The sequence below is a fragment of the Lichenostomus cassidix genome, chromosome 15, assembly GCF_008360975.1.
Source record: "Lichenostomus cassidix isolate B80296 chromosome 15, HeHo_3.0, whole genome shotgun sequence".
Lineage (NCBI taxonomy): Eukaryota > Metazoa > Chordata > Aves > Passeriformes > Meliphagidae > Lichenostomus > Lichenostomus cassidix.
In genome coordinates, this window is record NC_139496.1 from 12,010,422 (window position 1) to 12,020,466 (window position 10,045).

The window sequence follows — 10,045 nt, forward strand, 5'->3', positions numbered from 1 at the left end:
GAGCTGCCCGGTGCATCCCGGCCTGCCTCAGTTTCCCCGCAGGGTGTGAGTTCCGGGAGGCAGGGGGGAGGCAGATCAATGGAAGCGGGGAGCCCCACCCGGGCGGGGGTGGGGGGATGTCACCGTGTGCCGCTGTGTCACCCCCGCGCCCCACGCCGTGTCCCTCCCCGCCCGTGCCCCTCCCCCTGTCCCTGCCCCCCGGTCCGTGTCCCCCCGGCTCCGTGCCGTGCCCATGTCGCCCCCGCCGTGTCCGTGTCCCCCCCGTGCCCGTCCCCGCCCGCCGCCGCCGCCGCCGCCCCCGTCCCGGCCCTTTCTGGGCCGCCTCCAACTTCCCGGCCGGGGCGCGGCGGCGGCGGCGGTTCCGCGGGGCTGCGGCGGCCGAGCCTCGTTGGGAGCCCCCCGGGCCCCCCCGGCCGCCCCCCGGGCCGCTGCCGGAGGCCGATGGCGGCGGGGGCCGCGGCGGGGCCCCCCCGGCGCTGGGAGCGGCGGCCCGGCGCGGAGCGGGGAGCGGGCCCGGCCCGGCCGTAGCGGAGCGCCGAGCGGCGGCGGTGAGTGCGGCAGGGGGGTCGGAGGGTGGCTCTGGGCCCTGTGTCCCCCCCGGGTCCCCGCAGGTGCGCAGCCTCTCCCGCCTCCCCCGCCGGATCGCCCCGCAGTAGGGACCCTCCCCGGCCGAAAGGGAGCCCCCCAGCCCGGGAAAGAGACACCCCCGGAGATGGACACCCCCCAGGGAAAGGGGACCCCCGATACAGACACCCCCAGCAGGGACACCCCCTCTGAGGGTTGGGGACCCTCCCCAGCAGAGAAAGCCCCTCCGAGGAAAAGGGACCCTCCAAACAGGGACCCCCCCCATCCCTGAGGGAAGGAGGACACCCCCCAATAGGAACACCCCCTCTCCGAGGGAAAAGGACACCTCCAACAGGTTCCCCATCCCCCAACAGCGACACCCCCCAATAGGAACAGCCCCCCAAGGAAAGGGGACACCCCCTCGGAGGGCAGGGGACACCCCCTCCGCAGCAGGGACACCCCAGGGAACGAACCCCCCTGCCAGGGTGTGGGGCTGGGCTGGGCGGTGGCAGTGGAGGTCTCTGTCCCCCGGGAGGGGTGACCCTTCTGCTGAGGCATCACCAGCTCTTGTACCCCACCCAGGTTGGGGACAGCCAGGGGGTCTCACCCAGGTGCAGCCCCTCCCCATGGCTGAGTGTTGGGGTCCAATCCCCCACCCAGGGCAGCCCCTCGGGGTTGGATCCCTGCAGGGTTAGTGGGAGCTCCCTGCCACTGGCACTGCTACCCCTCGGGGTGTCACCTGCTCTCGGGGTGGGGACACCAGGATGAGGACACCCACCATGACTGGGCAGCTTTTAGGGCGGGGTTCGGGAGGGATGTCCCCTCTCTGTCACAGCCCCACAGTGGGGTGGGTGTGGGTGACAAGGGACTCATTAACCTGGTGGGGGGGCCGGAGGGGACACGTGACGAGGGGACATGGGTTGTGGGGGGACACACGGGGTGGAGGGACATGAGGTGGGGGGACATGGGCTGTGGGGGGACACAGGGTGGAGGGACATGGAGCAGGGGCTGCTGCAGCTCCTGGCAGGGGTCAGGCAGGTCCCAGAGGGGTGGTGGTAGCAGTGGTGACCCTCCTGCCCACAGCTAAAGGGTGGGGGAAACTGAGGCACAGAGGGGTCACCAAGGTGGGGGGTGGTTTGGGGCACTCTGGGGGGCTTCCTGCCCACAGCAGCCCCCGTTGTCACCCCACAGGCAGCTCACCATGGCCGACCCCAGCCACATCCAGTCGGCCGCCTCCAAGAGCATCCGCCCCTTCCGCTCCAGCGAGGAGTACCTGGAGGCCATGAAGGAGGACCTGGCCGAGTGGTTCAACACCCTCTACGACCTGGACATACAGGTGGACACCTTCCTGGAGAGCCTGGAGACGGGATGTCACCTCTGCCGCCACGCCAACAACGTCAACCGCACCGCCCTGGACTTCCAGGAGCGGCACCCCGAGGCGGCTGCCCGCATGCGGGTGCCCCAGAACGAGGTGGTCTTCCAGGCCAAGAACGTGGTGCCCGGCTCCTTCATCGCCCGGGATAACGTCTCCAACTTCATCCAGTGGTGCCGCCAGGACCTGGGCATCCAGGACGTGCTCATGTTCGAGACCAACGACTTGGTGCTGAAGAAGAACGAGAAGAACTTTGTCCTCTGCCTGCTGGAGGTGGCCAGGAGGGGCTCCAAGTTTGGGATGCTGGCCCCCATGCTGATCCAAATGGAGGAGGAGATCGAGGAGGAGATGAGGGACCAAATGGCCGACGGCGCGCTGGGCACGCGCCGGGAGAGCCGGGACCCCCAGGCGGGCGCCTACCCCAGCCGGGCCCGGCCCATCACCCTCTGCGACCTCAAGAACCTGGACGAGCTGGTGAGACACGCGCTCCCCTGGGAGCCCTGTGCCTGGGTGAGGGCCTCGCCGGCCACCCAGCGCTGCGCTGGGGCACCGCGAGGGCCTCCCTGGCCACCCAACGGGCACTCGGTGGTCTGTGGGAGGTTCTGTCCATCCACCCAACGGGGAGCTCTGTGGTTCATGGGAGGTTCTGTCCATCCACCCAACAGGGAGCTCTGTGGTTCATGGGAGGTTCTGTCCATCCACCCAACAGGGAGCTCTGTGGTCTGTGGGAGGTCTTGTCCATCCACAGAACAGGAAGCTCTATGATTCATGGGCAGTTCTCTCTGTCCACCCAGTGGGATGCTCTATGGTCAGTGGGAGGTTCTCCCTGTCTCTACAGCCCCCAGAAGGTCCTGTCTGCCTCTATGGTCCATGGGAGGTCCTCTCTGTCCACCTAACAGGGTGCCCTCTGTCTCCTGGGAGGTCCTGTCTGTCCACACAATGGGATGCTCTGTGGCCCCTGGGAGGTCCTCTCTTTCCTTATGGTCACTCTGTGGTCAGTAGGAGGTCCCACCTGTCTGTGGCCCATGGGAGAGTCTCTCTGTCCACCCAACATGGTGCACTGTGGTCACTAGCAGGTCCCACCCATCTCCATGGCCCTCAGGAGTCCTGTCTGTCTCTGTGGCCCCTGGGAGGTCCTGTCTGTGTGCCCCATCAGGTGCTCCATGATCCATGCGAGCTCCTACCTGTCCACCCAGCAGGACACTCTGGTCCCTGGGAGGTCCCACCTGTCCCTCTGGCCCCCAGGAAGTCCTTCCTGCCCACCCAACAGGGCACTCTCTGGTCCAGGGCAGGTCCCACGTCTCTGACCCTCGGGAAGTCCTTCTTCCCACCCCTGTGATCCATAGGATGTGCTCCACCCACCCATCCGAGCTCTCCATGGCTACGGGAGCTCCTCTCCTCCCACCCACCCACCCAGCTCCCGTGGAGCCTCCTGACTCCAGGAACATTATTTTGGGGGCTGTGACCAGAATCACGGGGTGACACAGGTGTCACCTGCGCCCTGCCACCTCCTCCCCTTGAGGGGGTGACTCACAGTGCTCCCCACCCCAGGACTTGTCCCTCCTCCTCCTCCCAGCCCCTCGAGGCTGCTGTCCCTAGGGACATGGGGACATCCGGGCTGCTCACAGCTGCAGTTTGGGGTGTCAGGGGGTGCAGGGACCCCCCCGGGCCGGGAGCTCAGGAGGGATTACAGCCGGGTGCGGGATCGGTCCCGCGGGCGCGGCAGAGGATTAATCCGGGACGGGGGGGACACGGGGGGACAGGGGGGCTCTGCCCTCCCCTGACTCCCTAAGCCTTTTTTTAATTGAAACCCCAATTCCTCATTAAGTCCCTCATTAAGGAGCATCCTGAGCCCCGCTCCGCCCCGTGCCGCTGGCAGGGGTGCCCCCCCGGCGCTGTTGCCCCCCCAAGCCCCCCTGGCCGGGCGCTGCCAGCCGCGGCTGCATTTTTCCGGGCTGCGTAATTCCTCGCCATCGGCTTTTATGGGCAGCGCCAGCGCCGGGGAGGAGCCTGACGGAGCAGGATCGGCCCGCCTGGTCCCCAGGTGCCCCCCGGCGTGGCAGCAGGGTCACCAACCCCCCTCCCCGCGGCCCCCCCTCACGCTCCGTGCCTCAGTTTCCCCAGCTGGGGCTGTTCCTGTCACCCGGATGGGAACCAGAATGGCCACATCCTTCCTTCCCCTCACCCCTGTGATGGGCACGACTGCAGGAAACCCCCCAAAAAATCGCGGAATTAGTAAAAAACCATCCAGATTTCGGGGTGAGGCCGCGCTGTGTCCCCCCAGAGCCCCGCGCCGGGGCAGGATGTGGCCGCGTCCCCGCGTCCCCCCGTGCCTCCCGCTTTAATCCCTGACGTCAGCCCGGGAGATAGAGCGGCAGCTGGCAGCCAGCGGGACCACGGCACTGCCCGGCCACCCCACAGCCCTGGGGGTCCCCTGCCCGACCCCCCACACCCCACTTTTCCCCCTCAAGGGGAGCCAAAAAAACCTGGGGTTTACCCCATTTCTGATGGTGGGTGTGGGTCCTGCCCCGTGGTGGGGGCTTGGGGGCAAATCCCCCCTGGTTCGGGGTTAGTGGGGCAGGGGAGGTTTTGTCCCCACACCCGGGGGTCCCGGAGCGGGTGGTCCCAAATGAAGAGAGCTGTGCTGTTCTCAGCCTGCTGGGGGGTGCTCAGCTATGGGAAGCCCCCAACCCTGCTCCCATGGGTGCTGTGGGTGCTCCCAGCCGAGCCCACCCAGCTGCTTCCCATGGGGGATGGGCGCTGCCAGCCTGGGGGGCACACAGAGCCGGTCTGTGGGGGTCTGTGCCCAGTGACCCTGTAACAGGGGGTCTATGCCCACCAGTCCTATAATGGGGGGTCCATGACCCTATAGAGGAATGCCTTCTGTCCCACTGACCCTATATCTGAGAGTCTGTGCCCTACAGAGGGGGTCTGTGCCCACCAGCCCTATAATGGGGGGTTTGCACCCCACTGGCCCTATAGCAGGGGTCTGTACATACCAGTCCTATAACAGGGGTTCTGTGCCCACCGACCCTGGGGGGGGGGGGGGGTCTGCTCCCACCGGCCATATAATGGAGAGTTTGCACCCCACCGACCCTATACCGGGAGTCTGTACCTACTGACCCTATAACAGGGGTTCTGTGCCCCACCAGCCCTGTAGGAGGGTTCTGTGCCCACCGGCCCTATAATGGGGGATCTGTGCTCCACAAGCTCTATAAGGAAGGATCTTTGCCCCACCGGCCCAATAGGGGGGTTCTGGACCCCACCGACCCTACAGCAGGCTGTCCACACCCCACTGACCCCTCTCGGTGTGCCGGCAGGTGCGGGAGATCCTGGGCTGCTGCTCCTGCCCCTCGCAATTCCCCATGGTCAAGGTCTCGGAGGGGAAGTACAAAGTGGGAGACTCCAACACGCTCATCTTCGTCCGAGTAAGAGCCACCACCGCCTCCCTCACCCCATTGTCCCCTCCTCACCCCATTGTCCCTTTTACCCCGGGTCCCCCACCCTCCTCCTTCCCCCACTCCTGGGCAAGGTGAGGCCCACCCCGAGGGACCCCGCAGTGGGTGGGATCCCGAGCCAGATTTCCCGCCCCCGCCAGGGTCCTGGGGGCTGTTGGTGGCTTTTTGGGGCCAGGCAGGTGACAGGGCTGCCCGCAGGTGCTGAGGAGCCACGTCATGGTGCGCGTGGGCGGCGGCTGGGACACACTGGAACATTACCTGGACAAGCACGACCCGTGTCGCTGCGCTGCCCTCTGTGAGTGTCCCCGGGACCCCACAGCCTGGCTCTCTGTGGGGCTCTGCTCCCTGAATCTCCATGGGTTCCATTCCTGGTTTCTCCATGGGCTCTGTTCCCTGATTCTCTGTGGGGCTCCTTTCCCCGGTTCTCTGTGGGGCTGTGTTCCCTGATTTTCTGTGGGGTTCTGTGCCCTGGTTCCCCATGGATTCTGTTCCCTGGTTTTCCATGGGGTTCCATTCCCTGGTTTTCCTGGGGCATCTCCCCCAGTTCTCTGTGGGGCTCTATTCCCTGCCTCTCTCTGGGGTTCCATTCCCCGGGGCTGGGCTCCTCAGGGCATTCATCCAGCTGGAAGGGGAAAAAGGGGACCGAGAAAAGTGGGGAGGTTTAATTTAATTAATTAATTTCCCCAAATTAATTCCCGCGGTGCTCCCCACCTCCTGGAATACCCCACCTGGAAAATCCGGGTGCTGTGGTGGGTTTGGGGGGCCATGAGCACTGCCCCCGCTGACCTGCCCCCTCTCCCTTGCAGCTCACCGCCTGCCCCAGCCCCGCGCCCCGGGCATGTCCCCCCAAAAAGCAGCTTCCAGCACCCCCTCGTCCCGCGCCACCAGCCCCATCACCCCCCGGCGCCCCCGCCCCAGCGGGCCCCCCCCGGCCGGGGCAGAGCGGGAGCGGGGCCCCCAGCCCCGGGGGGACACCCCGAAGCCACACAAGCAGGAGTGTTTGCCCCCCCGAGGGGGTGCAGCCCCCCGCTCCGGCTCTGACAGCCCCTCCAGGAGCCCCGCGGAGCCGCGGGGAACGGGAGTGCTCAGGTACGACCTCCCCGGGGGGTGGGGGGACCCCGAAACTGTGCCCAGACCCCACGGCAAGGGGTCAGCCCCTCGGAGGGGATGGGGGGAAAATGGGGGAGTTAATGGGGAAAATATTAGGGGGCAGTGGGGATGCAATGAGGGGAACGGGGGAAGCATTGGGGAGCAGTAGGGGGACAATGGGAGGTACTGGGGGTGGAATGGGAGGGTGAAATAGGAGAAACTGGAGTATGAATTGGGGGATGCAGTAGGGGAATTATGGAGGGCAGTGGGGGTGCAGTGAGGAGGAAATGGAATCATTGGGGCAGTGGTGGGGGTGCAGTGAGGGAGGAATGGGGGAAGCTTTGAGGGGCAGTGGATGAAGGGGGAAATGGGAGGTATTGGGGAGTGGGACTGAAATGGGAGGGTGAAATGGTGGTAATTGGATGAATTGGGGGATGCAATGGGGGACACTGGGGAAATAATGGGGCATGCAATGAGGGAAATGGAATCATTGGGGGTCAATGGGAGGTACTGGGGGTACAGTGAGGGAGAAATGGGGAATCCCTGGGGGGCAGTGGGAGGTTCTGAAGGCTGGAATGGGGGTGCAATGGGGGTAACAGGAGGTGTGGGGGTACAGTGAGGGGGTAATGGGAGGGAACTTGAGGTGTATTGGGGTTGCAGTGGTGGGAATGGGTATTAAATGGTACAGTGGAGGGAAATGGGGCAATAAGGGTGCAGTGGGGAGAAAATAGGGTGCAATGGGGAGGGAAATGGAGTTCTGGGGATGCAGTGAGGAGGAATGGGTGGGGAAGGGAGAATGGGGGGTTCAGTGTGGGGGGCTTAATGAAGGGGTGTAATGGGGGGGCAAGGGGAAGGGAATGGGGTTCAATAGTGGGAATGTGGGGTTCAGTGGGAGGTTCAATGGGGGTGCACTGGGCAGGGAAATGGGGTTTACGGGGGGAATGTGGGGTGCAATGGGGGTGCAGTGAGGAGGAATGGGGGGTAAAGGAGGGACAATGAACAGATGCAATGGGAAGGGATACGGGGTGCAGTTGGGGAATGTAGGGTGCAATGGAGGAGAATGGGGAGGGTTCGGTGGGCGTGAGGGCACTGGGGCATCGAGGGGGGGGGTTCACGGGGGGTGTGCAGCTGGGGGGTGCACTGGGAAGGGGGAACACCAGGCTGCTCATCACCGCCCTTTCCCATCCCGCCGCCCCCCAGGCCGCGCGCCCCCGCGCGCTCCCGGCGCTGCTCGGGCGACAGCGACTCCTCGGCCGCCTCGGCGCAGAGCGGCCCCCGCCGCCCCCCGGCCCGCCGCGACCCCGCGGATTCCTCTGCCCCGGGCTCCCCCCGCGCCCCCCGCGCCGCCGCGTCCCCCCGCGGGTCCCCCCGCGCCTCCCGCAGCCCCGGGCGCAGCCCCGCGCCGCTGCTGCTCATCCGCCGCCGGCCCGACGGGCAGCACTCGTGGGCGCGGGCAGAGCCCCCCGCCGCGGCCGGGGCTGCTCCCGGCGGGAGCCCCGGGGGGCGGCGCGACCCCCGGCCCGGCCCCGGGGACCCCGAGGAGCTGGCGCGGAGGCTGCGCGCCCCGCGCTGGCTGGAGCCCGGGCAGGAGCAGCGGCTGTTCCAGCGGCTGGAGGAGGAATTCCTGGCCAACACGCGGCTGCTGGAGCAGCTGGGGGACACGGAGAGCCCCCCCTCCGCGCCCCCCGCCACCGCTGACTCGGCCTATTGCTCCTCGTCATCCTCATCTTCCTCACTGAACGTGTTCGCCAAGCACGGGCTGCCCAACGAGGACGGGCGGCGGGGCGATGGCAACAACAACGGCAACAACAACGGCAACAACGGCGGCTGCCCCCCGCTGCCGGCCAACCCCACCCTGGCAGATGCGAGGCGCCGCTCCACCCTTTCCAGCTCCTCCGACGAGAGCTGCTGCTTCCCGGCCTCCTGGGACAACCGGGAGATCCCGGGGAACCCCGGCTCCGACACCGACTGGGCCACCGGGGAGGACGAGCTGATGGAGATGGAGGACACCCCCGGGCTGGCGGTCCCCACGCCCCCGCCGCGGCCCTGGGCCAAGCCCCGGCTGGACACGCAGCCCCACAAGACGCCCTCCCGCATTCCCACTCCCCGGGGGTACGGGGCGGGCACCCACCGCGCCCCCAACGGCAGCCCCAAGGCTTGGGGGACTCTGCAGAGCGTCCCCTCCTCCCTCCTGGAGCCCCCCTGGGCCCCGCGGGAGCGCGAGGGGCTGGAGGAGAACGTGTGGCCCTGAGGGGTCGATGGCTGTGGCAGCTCCTGGCAGCCCCTGGGGACAGCCCCGAGCTGCTGCTGGAGGGTGCAGGTGGCATCTGCGTGGAGACGCCAGGCCAGGCGATGGACACAGAGCTGGGGTGGCCAGAACCTCTTCACTTGGTGACTGTTGGCAGTGGGGTGAGCCCTGCAAGGAGCCCCCAGCCCCAGCCAGGCCCCAAGGGCCCTGGAGGTGTCCCCCTGCCAAGGGGAGCAGCTCCACAGCAGGGCCATGGCGTGGTCAGGGCAGGGGTGGCCAGAGCAGAGCTGGCAGCTGGCAGTAGGGCTGGAGAGCACTCAGTTCTTCTCTGCTTGGTCTCTTCCTCTCTTTCTTCTCCGCTCATTTTCCTCATCTTGACCTCCTCCTCTTGTCTTCTCCTTCCAGCTATTCTTCTCCTCCTCCTCCTCATATTCTTAAATCTCCTGTCCCCTCTTCTTCTGGGCTGCCTCCTCCTCCTTCTCTTGTCTTGTCCTCTCCTCCTCTTGGCCTTCACATCCTTATCATCATCATGTCTTCTTGACCATCACCTCTTCTCGACCTTCACCTCTTCTCTTCTTGGCCTCTTGTCATCCCCTCCTTGGCTGCTTTCTCATCTCTTGTCTCTCTTTTCTCTACCCTGAGGTCACTCGGGGACAGGCAGTTTGTCAACCCGACCCCTATTTCAGGGCAGGGGGGTCACTCTTCCCTCTCCAGCCCCTGGCCGGCTGCAGCACTGCCCACAGCTCATGTTAATGTCCCCAGGGTGGGACAGGGCTGTGCCCCCAGCCCAGGCCACCATGGCCCCCACCCCTGTGGCCCTGCATGTCCTCCCCAGCCAGTAAAGACCAACGGAGCTGAGCCCACCGGGTCTGGTCATCTGTCCAGGGAGATTCAGACCCCCCAGGCCTGAGGGAGGAGGGTTCTGGGGGTCCCAGGAGGGGTGGGAGCAGTGAAGAGCTGGGGTGAAGCTGAGCCCCAACATCCTGCATCCCTTTTACAGGCATTGGGACCCTCCAGGGAGGTCCCTGGAGCCCAAAGTGCCCCATGGCCACTTTACCTCAGGGCTGTTGGCCCAGGGGGAGATGGCCATGCTCCAAGGGTCACCAGGAGGGTCTAGACGTGCTGGTGGTGACCACTCTGCTGTGACTTGTGGGGTTCCAAAGCAGGGTGTCCACTGGGGTCCCTGGACAGCTGCCCTGCCCCTCCGCTGGGAGTGGGGCTGGTGACCCATGGGGTGTCCCAGAGCAGCACCAGTGCTCAGTCACAGTGCCAGTACCCAGCTGGACACCTGGCAGGGGTGCCAGTGCTTGGTGG

At 66.3% G+C, this 10,045-nt stretch overlaps 1 protein-coding gene across 2 annotated transcripts; it reads left to right on the forward strand.

Moving 5' to 3' along the window:
* The first annotated feature begins 330 nt into the window (after positions 1-330).
* GAS2L1 (growth arrest specific 2 like 1) lies at positions 331-9,589 on the forward strand. 2 transcript variants are annotated; one of them, XM_085076200.1, is made up of 6 exons: positions 331-548; positions 1,756-2,446; positions 5,257-5,364; positions 5,593-5,689; positions 6,201-6,483; positions 7,684-9,589. In XM_085076200.1, exons 2-6 carry the CDS (start codon positions 1,766-1,768, stop codon positions 8,732-8,734), a joined length of 2,220 nt encoding a protein of 739 aa, XP_084932326.1. In that variant the 5' UTR covers positions 331-548; positions 1,756-1,765; the 3' UTR covers positions 8,735-9,589. The 2 variants fall into 2 exon arrangements, with proteins under 2 accessions (XP_084932326.1, XP_084932327.1); XM_085076201.1 differs by having other exon boundaries at positions 332-548; positions 1,756-2,410.
* The last annotated feature ends 456 nt before the right edge of the window (positions 9,590-10,045 follow it).

Excerpts from the sequence above, each read along its gene's own strand:
- GAS2L1 (XM_085076200.1), top strand. The coding sequence starts at position 1,766 with ATGGCCGACCCCAGCCACATCCAGTCGGCCGCCTCCAAGAGCATCCGC. Across the intron at positions 5,365-5,592 it reads ACACGCTCATCTTCGTCCGA|GTGCTGAGGAGCCACGTCAT; the intron begins GTAAGAGCCACC and ends GGCTGCCCGCAG. Across the intron at positions 5,690-6,200 it reads GTGTCGCTGCGCTGCCCTCT|CTCACCGCCTGCCCCAGCCC; the intron begins GTGAGTGTCCCC and ends TCTCCCTTGCAG.